The sequence below is a fragment of the Anser brachyrhynchus genome (genome assembly GCF_964034855.1).
Source record: "Anser brachyrhynchus genome assembly, chromosome: 2".
NCBI lineage: Eukaryota > Metazoa > Chordata > Aves > Anseriformes > Anatidae > Anser > Anser brachyrhynchus.
In genome coordinates, this window is record NC_137695.1 from 147,674,088 (window position 1) to 147,694,525 (window position 20,438).

At 43.1% G+C, this 20,438-nt stretch overlaps 1 protein-coding gene across 1 annotated transcript; it reads left to right on the plus strand.

Annotated features, from left to right (window-relative positions):
• Positions 1-2,951: 2,951 nt before the first annotated feature.
• Positions 2,952-8,324, plus strand: CCN3 (cellular communication network factor 3). Its single transcript, XM_080582272.1, has 5 exons — positions 2,952-3,109; positions 3,214-3,442; positions 3,654-3,905; positions 5,662-5,870; positions 7,129-8,324. Exons 1-5 carry the CDS (start codon positions 2,999-3,001, stop codon positions 7,423-7,425), a joined length of 1,098 nt encoding a protein of 365 aa, XP_080438398.1. The 5' UTR covers positions 2,952-2,998; the 3' UTR covers positions 7,426-8,324.
• The last annotated feature ends 12,114 nt before the right edge of the window (positions 8,325-20,438 follow it).

Genomic DNA, 20,438 nt, shown 5'->3' on the forward strand with positions numbered 1-20,438 from the left:
ATGGAGAACATAGCTGTGGATGAGATTGGGCATATTTTCTCTGCACAAAAATGCAAAGCTGTGTTCCTTCCAGAAAGAAAAGGTATCTGGGAAGCACTTTGTGTCTCGATAATGCTTAAGTGCAACTTAAGACACATTACCTGGCTTGCTTAAGCATTCACAGCAATTAGCAGCTTAATTTTAAAGCTAAGATTAGAAAACACTTCAGCGTTTGTTCTGCATGGCCCCTAGTTAGCGTCTTATATACCTGTACAGGTTATATCCCTATGAGTTAGAAACTGTAGATAACCAGCTTGTTTTCCTTTTACTAGGTACCATGCAAGACTTTCCTTGCCTGTGACCTTGGCTTGGGAAATCCCTTATGTTTATACTTGGAGTTGGAACTCTATTCCTGAACTCTGTTCCTGAACTCACGCTTCTCAACACTGTTTGTCGACCGTGTCTTCCTGCAAAGTGAAGAGCAGAGTTAATTTCTTTAATTTCTTAATTTCTTTACATATTACTCTTTGCAAAACCAAGACCCAAGGCGGCAGCCCAAATATTAACCCAATTAAACAGAGTTGTATAAAAAAGCAAACACAGAGAAACTAAAATATTCATTTGTATGTACTCGTTTTATAGCATGAGTAAGTGCTATTCATTGTCAGCTGAGCCAGCAATAAAACCCTCCACCTGATCATTATTTTATTCTCTGAATAATAACAAAGGGTGCTTTCATATGATAAAAAATTATGTCAGCCTTAAAAAAGTTGTAAAACAAGTACAGACAAAAAGATTCACTTCCAGAAAGATGAAACAGCATCTTAGAATGGGTAATTCCAAAAGAGTCCAAATTGTGCCTGCTTTTTGGGGGCAGAAATGTCTGGAAAAAGGAATTTGTCCCTACAGCACTAAACTGCAGTATCACCTTATTTTTATAACTGATATTTTATACGAAAATGGCCCCATAATAAATTTAGTAAATAAAGATAAAGCAGTTAATTTTTCAAAATTAACTACGCTGGTAAATATTCTTTTCATTCTTTTATTCTCTCTGCAGTTTTATGTGCTGAAACCTTTTTTTATAGACTAGAATATATTTAAGAGTGAAGTAATCTCATTTAAAGGGAAGGTAACTTTCCATGGCTGTGATTATCGCCACTGAAAACCTCATCAGAATCACACAGAGAGAGGCAGGCAAAAACAGCTGTTACATGTGCCCCTCTGGCTTACGGCCTTGCTTCTGGGAAGACTACAGGAACAACAACGCTTCCTTTTAGCAAACTGTAACATTAGCTTGGCCAACAGCATCGGTCCTTCTGTTCACAAGCAAGGTACTATAAAAAATGGCTTTATACTGACTGCCTAAATTGGAGAAGAAAGCAAAGAAGCAAGGGAAAAAAAATAGGAGATAAGGAAGCTGAAATGGTCTCTGTGGCAGTGGATAACTGAAATAACCTCAAATCGATGCCCAAGCTGTTTGTAAGGTTTGAACCCCCCTATGTTCCCCTTTGCCCAGAATGACAGCCTTTTCCAGAAACCCAGCTGTTGCCGCACAGCATCAAGAAAGGCATGGTGACTTTTGTTCAACACCAAACTTGCATCTGGTGATTGCTGGTTTTGCACTGAGTGTTGCTTTGGCTTAGAGCGACAGCAGCCTTGTAAATTCATGAGTACCACTTGTGTCATGTCTTAGGCTTAAAAGGCATCCTGTTTTCACTAGTCTGTCTACAACTCCTGTTTATTTTCCAAATATTTTTTTTCTTTAACAAGCCACAACAGAACCCAGTGCATATTACCTGCCTCAGACAACTGCGGATGGAGAACATCTATATCCTAGAGAGACCCAAGGCCACCTGCCTTGGGCAGAAGATAATTTCTGACACGGATAACACGTTAACAGATTTAGTCTCCCATAAGCCCTGCCTATATCACTGCAGGTACCGACACTCAGGTAACTGCAGGTACCATCTGAACAGAGCAGTGGAGCAGGCTGCCCAGAGAGGTTGTGGAGTCTCCTTCTTTGGAGATATCCAAAACCCACCGGGATGCAATCCTGTGTAACATGCTCTAGGTGACCCTGCTTAAGCAGGGGGAGTTGGACTAGATGATCTCTGGAGGTCCCTTCCAACCTCAACCATTCTGTGGTTCTGTGATACCACTCAGGTTAACAGCACAGCACAGAGCACTGGAGCTACTTCTCCAAAGCACTCCTGAGGCTTGACATGTTGGCGTGCCCAGGTGAGGATGGCGTGAGCATGGCTGTGTGTGTTTGATGTCCAAATCTCCACCCCACGTTGTAGCATGGCTGTGTGTGTCTTCTTCCAAATCACCACCCCATGTTGTAGCGTGGCTGTGTCTGTCTTCTTCCACATCACCACCCCATGTTGTAGCATGGCTGTGTGTGTCTTCTTCCAAATCACCACCCCATGTTGTAGCATGGCTGTGTGTGTCTTCTTCCAAATCACCACACCATGTTGTAGCATGGCTGTGTGTGTCTTCTTCCAAATCACCACACCATGTTGTAGCATGGCTGTGTCTATCCTCTTTCTAAATCACCACCCCATGTTGTAGCACGGCGGTGTCCTCCTTCCAGATCACCGCCTTATGCTGCACAGAGAGTGAGGAGCTCGCTGTGCAGCCACTGAACCCAACAGACCGATGCTTCATACTCTGTGGCAACAAGCAGTGCTTAAAAACATGAAACCGGAGTTTATTGACGAGGGGGTGTCACGCCCGCAAGGCTTCGCCCTCACGGGGCACACCGGGGGCCTCAGGACCCGGCCACCCAGGCTGGGCCCTCGGTGCGAGGCCTGCGGGGAGCGGGGCCGGGGCCTCAGCGGGTCATGGCGGGCCTGGGCCCGGCGCTGAGGGGCAGGAGGAGCCGGGGGGAGCCGAGCCCGGCTCCGGTTCCAGCTCCCCGCCTCCGGCCCTGCCTCGTCGGCAGCGGGACGGGGAAGGGGGGGGGGGGGGGGGGGTTGGAAATCGCTCCCCGCCGTCTCTTATAAAAGCGGCCGCAATGGCTCTGTCGCCACAGCTTCGCGGGGAGGCGGCGATCGGGAGCATGGTGCCGGGCGGCGGGCAGGGCTTGGCCGCCCTGCTGCTGCCGCTCCTCCTCCGGCTGTGCGAGGCAAGTGCGGGGCTGCCGGCGGGGCTCGGGGAAGCGGCGGCGGCTGGGACGGGGGAGCCGCCGCCGTGACCCGATTCCCCCCCCCGGGTTTTGTTCCCCGTTAGGTGAGCGGCCGGGAGGCGGCGTGTCCCCGGCCGTGCAGCGGGGGGTGCCCGGAGGAGCCTCCGCGCTGCGCCCCGGGGGTGCCGGCGGTGCTGGACGGCTGCTCCTGCTGCCCGGTGTGCGCCCGGCAGCGAGGCGAGAGCTGCTCCCCGCTGCTGCCCTGCGACGAGAGCGGCGGCCTCTACTGCGACCGCGGCCCCGACGACAGCGGGGACACCGGCATCTGCATGGGTAAGGTGGGCGGGGGGCCGCGGGCCGTGCCCCCAGCCTGCGGCTCCCCGCCTGAAAGGGGGGTTGCCGGGGGGAAAGAGAGACCCCCGGGGCCGGCGGTGGGGTGCGGGAGCCGGTTCCGTGCAGCGAGAGGGAAACCGCTGTGCGTTGGAGGGGTGGGGAGGGTGCTGAGCGTGCCGTCTCGGTGAAATTCATTCGTTTTCCTCGCCAGTGCTGGAAGGGGACAACTGCGTGTTCGACGGGATGATCTACCGCAACGGGGAGACCTTCCAGCCCAGCTGCAAGTACCAGTGCACCTGCCGGGACGGGCAGATCGGCTGCCTGCCCCGCTGCAACCTCGACCTGCTGCTCCCCGGCCCGGACTGCCCCTTCCCGAGGAAGGTCGAAGTGCCCGGAGAGTGCTGCGAGAAGTGGATCTGCGACCCAAAGGACGAAGTGATTTTGGGAGGTTTTGCTATGGCTGGTGAGGAAACTAAAGCTAATAAGCATAGTCTGAGGAGAAGGTGATATACTGGGAATATCCACGGGCTTGCAAAATCTAAGACACGTTGCTTTGTGCTCCTTCTTTTTTGTTTTTCCTCCTCTAGAGTGACCAGTAAGTATAACACAGGTTATGAATAAAGGCTATGAGTTTAAAGGTTATGAATGAATAGGTAAAAGAAAAGATACTCAGAGGATGAATGTGCACCACAGTTTTAAAATGTAGTTAACCTGAGTGAGTTTCCAGTTCTGGAATTTCTGTTTGTCTGCTACAGGGTAGTTCTATGAGTGGAATAAAATAGGGACAAACTCATAATCCTCCAAATATTATTTTGCCCCCGCAATCAAAAGTGCAGTCTTGCTGTTTGCCCTGCAAGAATATGTTACATCATAAATACCACTCTAACAGCTTAGTCTACAAAAGACTCCCCCCACCCCCCCCGAAATTCCCCAGCTATTACAAGTGGTCAGCCTGGTAGCTAAAATGCCAACAAATTCCTGTCTGTCTGTGCTAGAGCTCTCATCATTATTGTTGGCATTAAAAGCATTACAAAATACTTGGAGAAGCAGTAGTTATAAATACAGCAAGTGGATCTGAAAACAAAAAAATCCAAAACACAACTCAAAGTGCTTTTATAACCGAAAAAAAAATTAGACTACATAATATTTTTACCTGTTTTCTTACTGAATTATGTGTCCCTCCCCTTTAAATCAAACTATCAGTTCAACATGGATTTTCTCAAGCTACTTTTACTGAGAGTAGAGGGCTCTGCATTCTCTTCCAGTCACTGTTCTTTGTGGTGTTAAGCAGTTACTTATGCTGAAACTCAGTTAATCCATTTGAAAAACAGTTAAAGAATGGTCCAGGATGAAAAGCTGTAATAACTTTTTAGAATGCTCTGAAGTGTCAGATGTAAGACACATAAGATGTAAATGAAAAGCTTGCTGCCTTTCTACTATCTTTTCTTTGATTTTTTTAAGTTATTAATATTTTTTTGACAGTGACAGGCTAATCCTTAAAATACCTACAGATTGATTATCTGGATTCTTTCTAGCAGTGGCCATCTGTCTTGGAAAGCCACCTTTTTGTATCTTTATCTTTGAGTGATGCAGGAGAATTCATGTGACTGGCTCAGTCATGTTGCCTCATTCTGTTTGCTCATATGATAACTGCTGAACCAAACTATACAGTTAGCAATATTTGCATAATACAGCTTAACACATCCGTGAGGGCAGAACGGGGATCAGGGTTGGTGGTGGCTTTGAGCAACTAAAAACAGCTGGAAATTCCTTCCTTCCTTCCTCCCCACCATCACCTGTCTATAATCTGTCAATAGTTGACAAGGTTGGGTGACTATCACTGTGGGAATAAAGCAGTTTACTTCCCTGCTGTTTATTAGTTTAGATGAATCATCCAACCTCTCTTAAGTCATATCTAATATAAATATTTTTTGTGACAGCTTTAGAACAGATTTGTAATATGTTCCCATTGGAAAGAGTGACGATTAAAGACTAGTTGAAGCACTGTTCTGATGACATGCACCTTTCTATTGGCTTTTAGATGTAGGAAGTAGCCATCCAGGGCTCCTAAACAAGCAGATGTTAAAATTCCTAAAGCATGAATTTTGGACCTTTTTTCTGGTCTCTTGTTTCGTCCTACACGTGGTAGAGGTCAATTAGTTACTGGGCTTTCACATAAATTTTACCTGTAATGAAGTTCTTTGGGGTTTTGTCTCCAGCATACAGACAGGAGGCCACACTTGGGATCGATGTGTCTGATTCAAGCGCCAATTGTATTGAACAGACAACAGAATGGAGCGCTTGTTCCAAAAGCTGTGGAATGGGCTTTTCCACCCGTGTCACCAACAGAAATCAACAGTGTGAGATGGTGAAGCAGACACGCCTTTGCATGATGAGACCTTGCGAAAATGAAGAGCTATCTGATAAGGTATGCTGCAAGCAGTGACAGGGAGCAGGATCTCTTCAGCTGGAATGTTACAGTTGCAATATTACAGTCTAGAACGCTCGAGGTACAAGTGTATGCAAATACACCTTTTAGCATATGTGCAGCAAACCCAGTATTTTTAAAAATCATTAGATTTGCCACATATGCTCAGCAGCTTTGTGCTGCACATCTTTTGAGCCATCCCAAACAGATCAGATTTCTAGTTCAGTGAGCATCTTAGAACTGCAGAGAAGTGTGTGAAATGGGTAAACTAAACCTTTTCTTAGTCCTTATGATACATTGCCAAAAGCGAACCCAACCTTGACACTTAAGGGGCAATAAATGTGTTTCTAAGGGAGCTGAGATTTTTGCTGCTACTACACCTTACGCAAGTGTTGGCTGTCAGAGCGAATAACATGTAGTTAGGGAAAAGACCATAAGTTTTGTAATGTTCTGGTGTTGGAAAGCATTGCTAAGGCCTTTGCTGAATACTCTATGCAGTTTTGAATGCTGTGTTTAAGAAGGACGTGAAACATTCAGAAAGAGTCAGGGAGATTAACAAGAATGGTCAGAGGTCTAGAAAGATTGATTAAACTGCACTTTTTCTGAAAACAAGGGAACAAACATGAGTTCCCATAACTGTGCTGACTCCGTGGTGGACATGACAAGAAGTGGTGAGCTTAGACTGCAAGAAAATTAAGGCAAGAGTGAAAACTTTCCTGGCAGTAAGAATAGTGAACCTGGATTGTACAGTGCAGTTGTGGCGTCTCTGTCACTGAAGACTTCCAAGGACAAGTTAGACAAGCATCTGTTAAGAATAACTTGGATAAAGTTGGTTCTGCCTTGGGTCACAAGACTGGGGCAAGTCTTTAGAGGTTTGTTTTAGCCTTCTTTTTTCTTCCTGAATCGAGTCCTGTAACTTGGTTGTTTGGCTTCCTCATTTTCTGATGGAACTACAGTTACCTGAGAATTTTTTTCCATTTTCATAATGAATGTTGGCTTGTCTTGTCTCAGATGACAACAGTGGGCTTTAATTATTTGTCATTTATTACTCTGCCAATCACGTACTGACATCAAGGTGAGAACTTGCAGGGATGAGAACCAGTAACTATTGAAATAACTGCAAAGTCCTACTGATGTAGAACTAGCAAAGACAACAAATTTCAGTTTTCAGAGTAGACCTATATCCTTGCATGTCAATTTTTAACTGCTTTCTGTTTTATGCAATATTATGTCTAATATCTTTTCATATTTCTCTTAGAAAGGGAAAAAATGTATCCGAACGAAGAAGTCCCTGAAAGCTGTTCGCTTTGAATACAAGAACTGCACTAGTGTGCAGATGTACAAACCTCGTTACTGTGGCCTCTGCAGTGATGGGCGGTGCTGTACTCCACACAACACCAAAACGATTCAAGTTGAGTTCCGCTGTCCTCAGGGCAAATTCCTAAAAAAGCCAATGATGTTGATCAACACCTGTGTCTGTCATAGTAACTGTCCTCAGAGTAACAACGCTTTCTTCCAGCAGTTAGATTCCACATCTAGCGAAGCAAAAATATGAAATTATGAAATGCATAATTTGGGTTGCCCAAAAGGTATGTGGTTTATACAAAACTTGACCCACAATCAGGTGAATGTAATAATTGCATATGTAAAATATCTAAGATTTTTTCAAAACTAAGTGCTTTCGTTTTTTCCTGTAGTTAATTAAATACCTCATTTGACATTTCCCCCTCTCCAAATGTCTTTTACTCACTTGAAGGAAACTGTACCTTGGACAGAGCCTTTTTTTCTTAACAGTGGCATGGAGATTACAAAGAGAACAGCTAGTCTTTCCCCTTGAGTTTAGGGGATCATGCCACAAACTTTGGTAGGAATAAGACTGGGCTTTTTAATAATAAATGGATTCCTTGGGGAATTCATGATAGTATGCCATATAAGCTTCCGGGTTCTTAACTTCACTTTGCATAATGTGCATAAACATTTACACACTGTTCTTTCTTCCATTCTAATGAAATTATTTCTGATAACCATAAAAATATTTCTGACGAGAGTGTTGAATTCTTGTGGCTTATAATATATCTTCTTTCTGTACCTCTTGACTTTCTCTGAGGTTACTTTTGCACATATCCTCAGAAATGACATGGCTGAGATCTCTTATTCTGAAGCATAGGAGATTGATAGCTGACAGCAATTAAATTTCTCTTTGGTAGCTTCATTAGCAGCCTAATCCAAAACCCACTGAAGTCAGTGTCTTGAATGAACTTGGTTCTAAGCAATGTGTGTCTGTAGATAGAAGTATTTGGATGCAAAAATAAAATTGTTGTAAATTCCTCTAAAACACTAACTGTATCATACGGTGCTTCATTTATTAGAAAGGTGTATATGTAAATAGTAACTGTATATATTGTAATATAACTTTTCTCTACTAAGTAAATAAACTTTATGTGATCCAAAATATTTTTCTAAAGTTGTGTTGGTTTTTGTCTTCTTTTAACTAATGGTTAACTTCTTCTTTTTTAACTAATGGTTAACTTCTTTTAACTAATGGAATTATAATAGGTAAAGCCAATGGGAACATAAAGAGTCTGCAGACTCCTAAAATCAAAAGGCCCAGTCTTGTGAGTAAGTTAACCTGGGAGCCAGGATGATGTAAAAAATGTTTGGAAGCAACCTGCCCTGAAACATAGCAGTGGAGAGGAAGAAAAGTTATGCAGTTTGGAATTCGGGTTTGTGTCTGAAGTGCTGACGAAGTATTTAATTGCATCTTGCAGTATTTCTGCCTCACAAATCAGCCTATGACCCTGATTGTGCCATACATCGTATACCCAGGGAACATGGAGCCTGAGGGTGGCAGTTTCACGTATGTCAAATCACGTATTTAACAGGAGTGTGCAAACAGGTTCGAAGTACAATTAGGCAAACATTCAGCTGCTTAGACTGTGGGGTCAGGCTTAGCTTGGTGTGTCTCTCTGTTAGAGATAGCAGAGTAGTATTTATGCCACGACCATGGTCTTGGTTCTATAATTACATGGTAGGAAACAGCTTTCTTGGGGAAAAAAACAAACAAACAACAAGAACAAAAAAAACACTGAGTGTTCTTTGAAGGAGCTGGCAAGCTCCAGTTGGGAAATTCCTGTGACACACAGTGGGATTCAGCTCCAAATTAAGACACCTGAATTTGGTGTCTACATGTAGACATTTAAATGCCCATTCTAGCCAGTGGAGCCCATGTAAAGTTAGCCATGAGCAAGCATCAACAGCTCAAGTATTTTTAGTAACATTTAAGTCATCCTTAAAAGGATGAGGCCCTAGTGTTAAAACCCATACTATTTCAGTTAAGGTTAGATATGTCTTTGGTACTTACCTGGACTCTTGCATGCTTCTCCTCTGTAACTGTACCAATGATAAACTTGTTTGTAGTCATTGCTATTGTTATCAAAACATCCCTGACTGCTTTACGTGGTTCAAATAGAACAAGATGAGTCTTGCCCCTCATTAGGAACACGTCACTGCATGCGCACTGTCCTTGCACTGGTTAATTCCTAATGTAGAGAATTTGTAAAGATCTTCCTAGTTTTGCACCCCAGTAACCTTATGTGCTAGGAAATGCTGAGTGCTGGAGGGCATGAGGCCAGGACTCCTCTAAGTGTCTAAGGAGCAGGTTAGAATCTGGGAAAGGGAGAAAAAGTATTATATCAGCTACTTTCACCCCAGATCTCTGTCTGCCTCCCTGAGGTTCAGGCTGGTTTCTGCAACGCTTTTGATATAGCACAAGCTATCTAGTATTTCTCAGGATCATCTTATAAATTAAGTGCATCTTACTTCGCAAGAGATATCAACTGCCATGCAATGCAGCATTTGACTGTCTGGCCAAATTTAAAGCATCTGGATGAATAAAACCCAGCTAATCCTGAGCCAGGAGTAATTAGAGAAGAACGTAGTCAACTACTGATTTCCTAAGAAGCAAAATGGCTCACTCAATCACTACTCTGACAGCTCCTCTAATCCCTTCACACCCAAGGTCATGTATGCTTGAGCACCAGTTTATCGTTGTTGCATTGCTTCTCCTTTATCCCTCTGCTTTCACTTTATCTTATCTTGATTTTCACATAATTCCTTATGTTTTCCTTCTATTGGATCTTACAAGCAAAGTGCAGGCACCAGAGAGAAGCTTTTCAATGGGCAGCTTTCTCTTTGCAGGCAAGTTGAAGAGCTCATCTGGGATATGAACCCATGACTCCTTGTACCTTGAGATCATCCGCTCTTAAGTTTGCTTTTTTTTTTTCCCCTTCCAAAGACAAAACATTAATTTCTGATATTTTAGAAGAAAAGTAAACCCTACTCTCTGCTGAGACACTTATTGTGAATCATCCATCACTTCCTTTGAAAAGGGGCTGTATGTGCGATGGTATGAGTCTAATTCTGGCTTGAGTAATTCCTTTTGCCAACAAAAATTTCCTCACCACTTTAAACTATGGTCTTCAATTCAGCACATCCAGTGCCAAAATACTCTCTAAAACGTACCTTAGTGCTTCTGTACATAATCTCCGGGTGTTCAACCCATTTTAGAAGGAAGGAGTTGCATTCTCCTACACTACATTCTCCTACACTGCATTCTCCTGCACTACAACCTTCACAACAGGAAAGTGCTACAGTGTTCATATTAGCTATCTTTATTAGCACCAGAACTCTTACAATCTGCTTGTCTTCTTACAATGCTGTAGCATTTCAGCAGGAAAATATCTTCTGGAAAGGAACACAAATGTTTCATCTAGAAAAAAAGGATCCAAAGATCTGACCTAGTTCTCTACAGTCTTTCAGACTATATACATAATACCAATTCAGTGGCTATTTTTAGTTTGCCATAGTTGATACAGCTTTTCATCTGGTATCACTTTTGTTATACTCATTTAGCTTTGTTTTACTTTAATATGGACAGTTACTAGCTCAGACTGAGCGAATTTCAGCGTGTTCCTGCAAGAGGCCATGATGATAATTTAACTAAAACACAACAGTGATGTGTCAAACCTGAGACATTTTTATGAGTAAACACCAATAGTAAAATCCTGAACTTTTGTGTCTCGGGGCTATGATTTTCCCACACAAGCAAAGTTAAATTATTCAGGTTGAGCAAAATTAAATTATTGAAATATCAAAAATATATTTTCATAACTTCCCATGTTCCCATCTCAGCATTTCAAAGAATATCACTGTCATGTTTTTGGCAGGGATAGAGTTAATTTTCATCATAGAGGTTTGTATGATGCTGTGCTTTGGATTTAGGATGAGAAAAATGCTGATAACACACTGATGTTTCGGTTGTAGCAGAGCCGCGCTCACCCAGAGCCAAGGACTCCCCAGCTCCTCGTGCTGCCCTGCCAGCGAGGGGCTGGGGGTGCCCCAGGAGCTGGAGGGGACACAGCCAGGACAGCTGGCCCCAAATGACCAAAGGGACATCCCACACCACGGGGATGCTCAGCAATGGCAGCTGGGGGAAAAACAGGCATGGGGGCGCTGGAAGCGGTGTCATTTGTCTTCCCAAGGCACCGCTACGTGGTGAGCCCTGCTGTCCTGGGGGTGGCTGGCACCTGCCTGCCGGTGGGACGGGGCGAAGGGATTCCTTGCTTTGCTTTGCTTTGCCTGTGCGTGTGGCTTTTGCTTTGCCTGTTAAACTGTCTTTGTCTCATCCCATGAGTCCTCACACTTTTACCTCTCTGATTCTCTCCCCCATCCCACCTGGGGAGAGGGAGCAAGTGGCTGGGTGGTGCCCAGCTGCACGCCAGGTTAAAGCACAACAATCACCCAACATTCAGTGTATGGGTCTGTACAGTGGCATGTGCTGGCTGACCTCTTGATGAAACAAGCACAGAACATGCTGGTTGACCCATTCATCCCATACTCTCTGAACAAATGTACTACCTTTCCTTTGCCAGTACTAGTAAAGGATTATTCCAAACCTTTTATTTGTTTATTTATTTAATTTAATGGTTTTCAGTGTTAGCAAATGGTAGTGCAACTTCAATAAGTGATGTTGGTGTTAGACAACGATACATCCTACAGCACATATACCTAGCAGAGATGTTTGTATCTACTTTCAGGACTGTTTCAACTATAGGGCTTCATTCAAGCGATATGCTCCCTGCATTTAGTCTGATACAAATTTGTCTAATGTGGTAGCTAAACATCCAAAGACATTCTAAAGAGAGATGCTATTAAATTTGTTTTCACGCAATCACAGATTGGTTGAGGTTGGAAAGGACCTCTGGAGGCCATCTGATCCACCTCCCCTGCTGAAACGGGGCCACCTACAGTTGGTTTCCCAGGTCCATGTCCAGGTGGCCTTTGAAAAATCTTTGAAAAATCTCTAGAGAGCCAACAGCACCTCCCAATTTAGTATGGTTAGTGAACTTGCTGCGGATGCATTCCACTCCTGCATCCAGATAAAAATGGTTAAAATTGATATTATTGATAAAAATGTTGAACAGAATTGACCCTAGAATTAAGCCCTGGGGAACGCTGCTGGTGACTGTCCACCAGCCAGAGGTAGCCCCATTCACACTTTGAGCTCTACGCCAGTTCATCATCCTGTGTAGCATGAGCCTGTTCAGCTCACAGTTGGAAAAATTGTGCAGAAGGGTATTGTGAGGGCCTTACTTACAGCCAGAAAGACTGCATCCACCATTCTCTTCATCCACTAAGTGGGTGACCTTACCATAGGAAGAGATCAGATTATTAAGACAGGGTTCTGTACTGTTCTGTTCTGTTCTATTCTATTCTATTCTTCCAAAAAGTCAGGATGTAATCTATATACCTGATTTGCAAGGGACACTTCAAAGCATGTATTTCCTGGCTAAAGTTCAAAATATAATTGCCTGCTTTGTCTTAGCTTCATAGCAGGAGTTTTTACTAAGTGCAAATCTAAAGAAGAACAAATACACTAACAGCTTTTTGAGTTTTGCCAGTGGAACAGAGACATAATACCAGCTCTTTCCCATACTCTCCTAAATAATTTGTTTCTATTTTGGGTACATTTAGCTATATCTTTAGCTATAAAACCCACTATCCAGAATTCAAACCACTTTTTTTTTTTCCTGTGCTTATACGATCCTCAAAGAATAATGAAAAATAAATATAAGTATTGCAAATATCTTTTTTTTTTTTTTCCCCACTCTGTAAGGAGACCAACTGTCAGCCTCCTTAACTAGATACACAAAATTAGAGTGAAAATCACAGAATCACAGAATCACAGAATCATCTAGGTTGGAGGAGACCTCCAAGATCATCTAGTCCAACCTCTGACCTAACACTAACAAGACCTCCACTAAACCATATCACTAAGGGCTACATCTAAACGTCTTTTAAAGACCTCCAGGGATGGTGACTCCACCACCTCCCTGGGCAGCCCATTCCAATGCCTAACAAACCTTTCAGTAAAGAAGTTCTTCCTAACATCCAACCTAAACCTCCCCTGGCACAACTTTAGCCCATTCCCCCTCGTCCTGTCACCAGGCGCGTGGGAGAATAGACCAACCCCCACCTCGCTACAGCCACAATCTCACAGTGAGTAAAATCTACAATCAATTTCAGTAGAATCATGGTTTCACCCTTCCTGCTTTCCAATATAATTTCAAGAGTAGTAAAAAAATGCAGGAAATAATAAAATTACCCTATTTTTTATTTCTAGTCCAAGTCATAGTTTATTTTCACTCTATTTTTGTTAAATTTATAAGCATGTTGGGAGATGGACAGAGAAGGAATTCAGTTACTAGCCCTAATATTTTTATCTTATTACAAATCTGAACTTTATGAATTAGGATTGTATTTCTCTCCTCTGACAATTTATTACATTGGAATTTATATTCCTTCTTAATTTTTGAAACAATGGCAGCATAATTCTTTGGTATGAAAGCCTTTTGTATTAACACTTGTTTCAAAAAGCCATGCTAGCTATTTCTACCATGCTAAATTTTGTAATATGACTCTTTAGTATAGGCATAACATTTAGTGGGACCTGCAGGAAAATTATGCCCTGTTTTTTCCATTACCAATCCCAGTTTATATATACCAATATGAACAACTATTCTCTGACCAGAAGATATTAAGCTGATATCAAAGAAACCTACCAAGCAGCTGTGAGAGGAACAGTTTATCTGCCAATATTTACTAAATACTCATTATATCGGTTTAAATCACTGGAGTTAACACTGTTATTCCTATAATTAAGCCAAGTTAGAGCTAGCAGCCGGTAGCTGTATGATTAAGCACATCTTTAAAATCTCATGTTCCCTTCGTGGACTGTAGAGGGAACCCAGAAGATTGACTGCCTGCCAGTGAGCTTGCTAAGATAATATAAAATTAAACTCATGCTAGGTCTCTCCACTCAGTGAAACGGTAGGAATAGCCATTGCTGATCAATTGATTTGATCAATTGATTTGCAGATTGCCTAACTGAAAAAAAATACCAATTTATATCCCAGGAAGTGTATTTGTCTGTCTTGGACATTTAAGAGGTCATGTTAAAATAATGAAAAACAATACCCCGCTGATATAAAATGCTTCAGTATTCATGAGTGTTATTTGTTGTTATTCTCAGAGGTATAGTTAAATATTGCAAAAATATGTACATTGTGTTTCAGTTCATAGAGGGAGACACATACGCCTGGTCTGTTACGTTGTCTCACCTCGTCTTTGGCCTCCCATTATTTCTGTATGTGTTGAGGCTGTTTCTCTCTTTCATATTTTTTTCCATGCTTTCCTCGACAAAATGCTCTTTTTATCCCAATTCTCAAAGCCCATATTTATTATTCACTTCTACAGTGCCCTCAAGTGGCAAATTAAACATGGATACCCCATGACCAGAGGCCTTTTTTATGCACCCCATGCTTCTTGTCTTCTCCATTTTTCTGTGAGTCTTGCAGCCCTCAGGGTCTATGTTATGTCCTTTGTTTTTGCAAAAACATTGCTTGGAGCTACTCACAGCTTTTTCAGACAAATCCAAATTAAATTTTGCTGAAAGCAAACCATTTATAAAGCTACTCTAAAGAGAAAAAGATGTGTTCAGGGAAATTCGCTCTGCTACATCACTGGGCCTGGCTCATTAGAAACCCAGCTCAGCACCCCATCTCACCTCAGTCAGAGTAATCCAGAAAAAAAAAATACTGGGCATTAAGCAAGAGATTTGAGCCTCCACATAACCCAAGACAGCGCTCTAACAATCAGGACAGAAAAATATGCATGTTAGCCCCTGAGGGAGGATCGCTGGTTTGTTATTTTTTCCCCCCTGTTTTTAATTATATAATTACGTTTCAGTAGAAAGCTGGCGGTTTTATTTTGTGCAAATAAAAACAAATCCCAGAAATCCTTGCATGGATTGAGGCATAACTAAATCCTCTGAATTGCCTTTGTAAACAACAGCAATCATTGAATTGCTTGAAGATGCGTACCCTTGCCACTTTCCAGAATCTTCAGACCGTAACAGGCTGCTCGATTCAGAAACTAACTGCACATCTTTGGGGAGAAGAATTGGACTTGTTACATCTGTATATACCTTTAACATTCTGCAGGTTATGTGGTTTGTGACTTTCTTACTCTGTGAGATAATCGGTTTGTGACTGAGCATTAAAATTCTGTCATTCTCATACCAGGACTCCAGCCTGCCTCCAGCCCCCAGGACCGGGGAGGTGATTGCCGCCTCCACCACCACAGCAGGGCTTGGAGGGGGAATGAAGGAGCCCATAATATGGGGCCAGAATAACGAGCCTCGTTTCATTTCAAATTTGCAATGAAATACTTATTTCAGTGAAATGGCCCAGTTCTTTTCCAAACCATGGAGAAGAGGGACACCTGGTGGCTACGGGCCATTTCACCTTGCAAATAGGCTTTGGGCCTGCTCCTGAAAGTTACAGTGCCTCTGGAAGGATGAGGCCAACAGATAGAACAACTGCCGCTGTTCATGGGGACATTAACAACAAGGGAGGGCAGAAGCCTGTCCCATTTTTAGACGTCTTCAAATTATTATGAGAATTACAGAAGTGCCTGCAGGCCTCTGCCACGCCAGGGGCCTGGTTTGAGTTGGAGTAGATAACACAGTGCAAAGGAAAAGTTTCTGATCCAGTTAAGTGAGAAAGACACAAAGGATGAGGGAAAGGAGAGGCCCTTTTCTCTGGTTAGCACACTAGGCACTAAAAACTCAGAATACGTGATCAGTGTCCTCCATACCACACACAATTTGTGGTAAAACCAGGAAATGAGCCCATTTCTCTTAAGTCACAATCTCCTGCCTTAACCACAGAGGCTGTCCTCCTCTTAGTGTTATCCTTTCAAGTCGACCCTGAACTTCAGAGGATCATGTTGCAGAGGAAATGAAGCAATATGATTTCTCTTTAGAGAACCAGAGGGGTCTCAGGCATTACTTAATATCTTTACAGACTAGAAGGACAATGAGATCAGAGAAATTTATGGTCCCTGGAATTGCGACTGTGTGCTCCATGGTGGAGAGGCTACATTTTGTGTACAATACACAAATACTTGTGACAATCTTGCTGCGATTGATTGCAAATTATTGCAATACCGCATTTCATTTTTTATTGCATTTCTGGTTGCATATTGCCTGGTGGATATGACTTTGCATCTCTCTTCATCAGGAAGCCTTTGGGTGGAATGCTCATCTCTCACTTGCACTGACCATTAGCCAAAATGTTGAATTTTTCCCCTTTCAGGCTGTAGTGAACATTTTAGCTTCTGTACCAGTGCAGGGGAAAATAATAATAATAATAATAATAATAATAATAATAACAACAACAACTAGAGATCAACCAAATATTTGCAGCCCATGTGTGGAAGCAGAACCATGACTCAAGTGAGCAATGAAGAACACCATGAGACAGGAGGCTGCAGAGCAAGTCACTGCCCTGCTCTCAGGCATTTGGCATGAAGAAGGGAAAAGAGAAAAAGGTTCTGCTGTAACATTTGGGCCTGTCTGAAGCGGGAGAGGAGAGAAAAAGGCAAGAGCATAGTTTTGAGAGAGACAGAGTCTCAACCCAGCTGCAGTTGCAGATCAAGTTCTTTGTGGTATCTTCACTCTCATTTAAGCTTATTTGGAGTTTTTGTTCCTGGAAAGAACCGATATGTTCTTGACTTAATTCACATTTGTTCAGTGTTTGAAATTCTCCTTCTAAAAAGACTCAACTCAAATGCCAGGGCTGAGCTTTATCCAGTTTTTCAAGATTTCCAGATGTTTTCCATATTGACCACGAGGGGGAGGCAGTTGAAAAACTATTACACACATTCTTAGAACTCTGTTTTTAGTGAAAAAAGGGATATCTGCAAAAAGAGTGTAGGCAATTTGTCTTCGAGCTTAGAGGAAATATTAATCTTTTCACAGTTGTTATCGACTCATATCCTTTTAAGTAAGATTTCTTGTTTAATGTTAATAATTGCAGTTAGAATGAAAGTCAACATTTTCCAGAGGAAGGAAATCTGCTAAATGAAACAATGCTCTTGCTTCTGTATAAGGAGTGAAATAACAAAAACAGTTCCTCCAAAATTTAAATCAACCAACAAACTTTTACTGCTTGCTTAACATGAAGTAGATCAAAAGAAAAATCTTTCTAAATTTTGGGTGTGCTTTGATGCACAGTGAACCCCAAAATACATACTTGTACTAAAAAACAAAACAAAACAAACAAACAAAAAAACTATTCTTTGAAATAGAATATTCAACACACTACAGAACTTCTCCCAACACAATTTTTTTGTATGTCTGAAAGAATTTTTTAAAGGGCATGACTACCAAAACCTAAGAAAAGTGTCAGAGCAGTAACTAAGGTTGCCAAAAGCCTTCCATTGCCCACAGCACTGGCAAACAAGACAGAAAAAGGCCAGATGAGACAAAAGGGTCAACTGCCTTCCCCATGGTCATCAGCAGATCAGTGGCAGAGCCAAAAGTACAAGGTACTAGCGAGGTATCTCTTGGAAGAGTTCTTTTTTTTTTCTTTCTTTAAGTGATGAAAATAGAAGGAGGTTTCTCTCTTAGCCTGCCTCTCCAGTGACTGTGCTTCAAGAAGCCCTGGAGCATTCAAAGTTCAAGGTCAATGTGGATGTGGAGCTATGAAAAGCAGCTAGGGAACCCTCGGGAACACTAATTATGAGCATATGAGAAACAGTCTTCTCCCCTCTGTGAGACACCAGTCTGTTAAAGATTGTCATTCAATAGCAAGCCTGCAGAATAGGCCACCTTTGAAAGCTATAATGAATAACCTCGAAAGAAACCTTTATAAAATCTTAAACATGCACAAGATACTAGCCAAGGGCTTAATAAAATACACAAGCCCCACACGCAAAAAAACAGACAAAACAAACAGAAACCTATGGCAACTCCAAACATAACAAGATGGACCTCATACGGAGGAATTAACAGTAAATCTCTCAATAACGTGTCTTTCGTGGCCAGAGGTCTGCTATCTCCCCAGGGTATGGAGCACAGAGAAACCAAATTAAACTGTGGTTATCTGATGTCTCTGGTGAGATTCACTTCGTCCCACGTCAGAGTTCAGTGGGTAGCTCCAGCCCAGGACCGGGAGTCAGAAAGTCTGCGTTCAGTTCCCAGTTCTGCCACAGGCTTGCTCTGTAGCACTGGTCGACTTACTCAGCCTTTGTTTGCCTCAGTTTCCATGGCTTAAAAAAAAAGTGAGGGATTGCAACAGGGCTGCAATGCAGGACGATGCTGCAGAGCCAAGAGCAGGGCTGCTTGCACACCCGCCAGGTCACGGGGGGTAACCACTGTCCAATGTGGTAGCTTCTAGATGTTCACCGTCACATATTTTTGAGTTCTTGGGATTCCTGGCAGGGAAGAATGGCTTACAGATCATACCTACTCTACGGCTAGCAGATTAAGTGATCGCTGGAAGATGTGGCACTTCTTAATTGCAGGAGGTTCGCATGCCTGCGTGCTGAGCGGTGTGGTGAAGGGAGGCCGCAGCACCCCACCCCTCAAGCTCAGGGCTGCACTGCACAGCACGGCGCTAACAGTGTCGGGCAAATTGGGCTGTGCTCCCTCAGTACCCCGCAGAGCTGCCTGCCCGTGTTTTCCACCTATTAGCGACCCTGAGCTGCTCAAGCCGCAGCTGTAGTAGCAGCCTGCTGAGCCACAGGGAACCAGAACCATATCGTATGGCAGCTGGGAAGGGGAACAACTGTGCAACCTTTGTAACGTGCTACCACTGGAAAGGTATCTTCACCCCCGCAGTTATGTGACACCGCGTGCAGCAGAGCCAACACCAGACAATGTGCATTTTATGCCCCCTGCGATCCGTGCAGTTTACAGATGGTGTCTCGTGGCCTGGGGTAAACTCAATTTCATAGAAAAGAACTCTTGGAATAAATTCTTAGACCTTAGTGCAAGCCTATTAATGTCACTTGGCAGGGCCTCGTGCCATTAGGCACCGTAGCTTCCCGTATTTCCATGAAATGAAAATCCCTCGCCCAGCCGGATTTCTGATGGAGAGGTACATGTAACCACACGGAAAGGAATGTGCAGGAAGCCTGTGGGGAAGGGAGAGCTTCAGCCAAGGGCAGAGGGCATGCGGATGGCACGTAAGAACAAGGGACAACAGTGAGCTAGACCCTGGCACAATGCAGGGTCTTATCCTGATCGAACTTTACTTCAAAACACATTGTGGAAAGTCAGTAGAGCCTCTCTAATGCACAGGAGGTCAGGGAATCAGCCTGAAAAATTGACTGGCACAAAAGGAAACACCTATAGTAAAAATGAAATCCATTTTAAAAGACAAGTAACATTTCAAATTCAAGCCTTCCCAAACTAGGTACATACAGATAATGCTGTATGGGTGAGATGTGATCCTAACAGGCTCCCTCATCAGTCTCACTTCTTATTTGCTTTGAGCTGAATCTTAATGTTACAATCCCCATGGGAGAAAGCAACCAGGAACTTGCATCGTACCTGCAACCTGTGGTCAAAACATCTACTGTGAACCCCAAGAAACCCTCTTGGAGGATATTGGGTATACTGGGTATAACAGAGGTGATCCAAAATAGCAGCTGGAAGAGGCTCCATGGCAACAAGCCAAGATGACAGGAGCCAAGGCTTTAGGAGTTGGTTTTCCCTTGCAGACAGACAGGGAAGCAAGCTGTATGAGCCAATCCATATTATCTCTGAAATAAAACCAGATCAGCCAGGCAGAAGATGGAATGGCTGTAGTGGAGATGTGCTTCTTGACTATAGACCAAATACAAGAGAGGTCAGTGCACACCACGGCCACTTTGAGTGACCATAGGAAAAGGTGGAGCAATGCTAACTCCCAGTTTTATAACTCCAAGGCCTTCACTTGCTACAAACCACCAGCAGAGTAGAGTTAAAGGAAATTAACAGCCAGCTCATTTACAAGGTTCTCCTTGTCATTCTCAACGCAGGACCCATACGTGGATCCTACCTCACATCAGGTCTGTCAGTTCAAAGCACCTCTAGTTTCTACAACTTCAGGACATGTATTCTCTTACAGAAGTATGAAGTAAGACTTGAATTTGTGCCTCTGGAAAAATGAATCACATAAA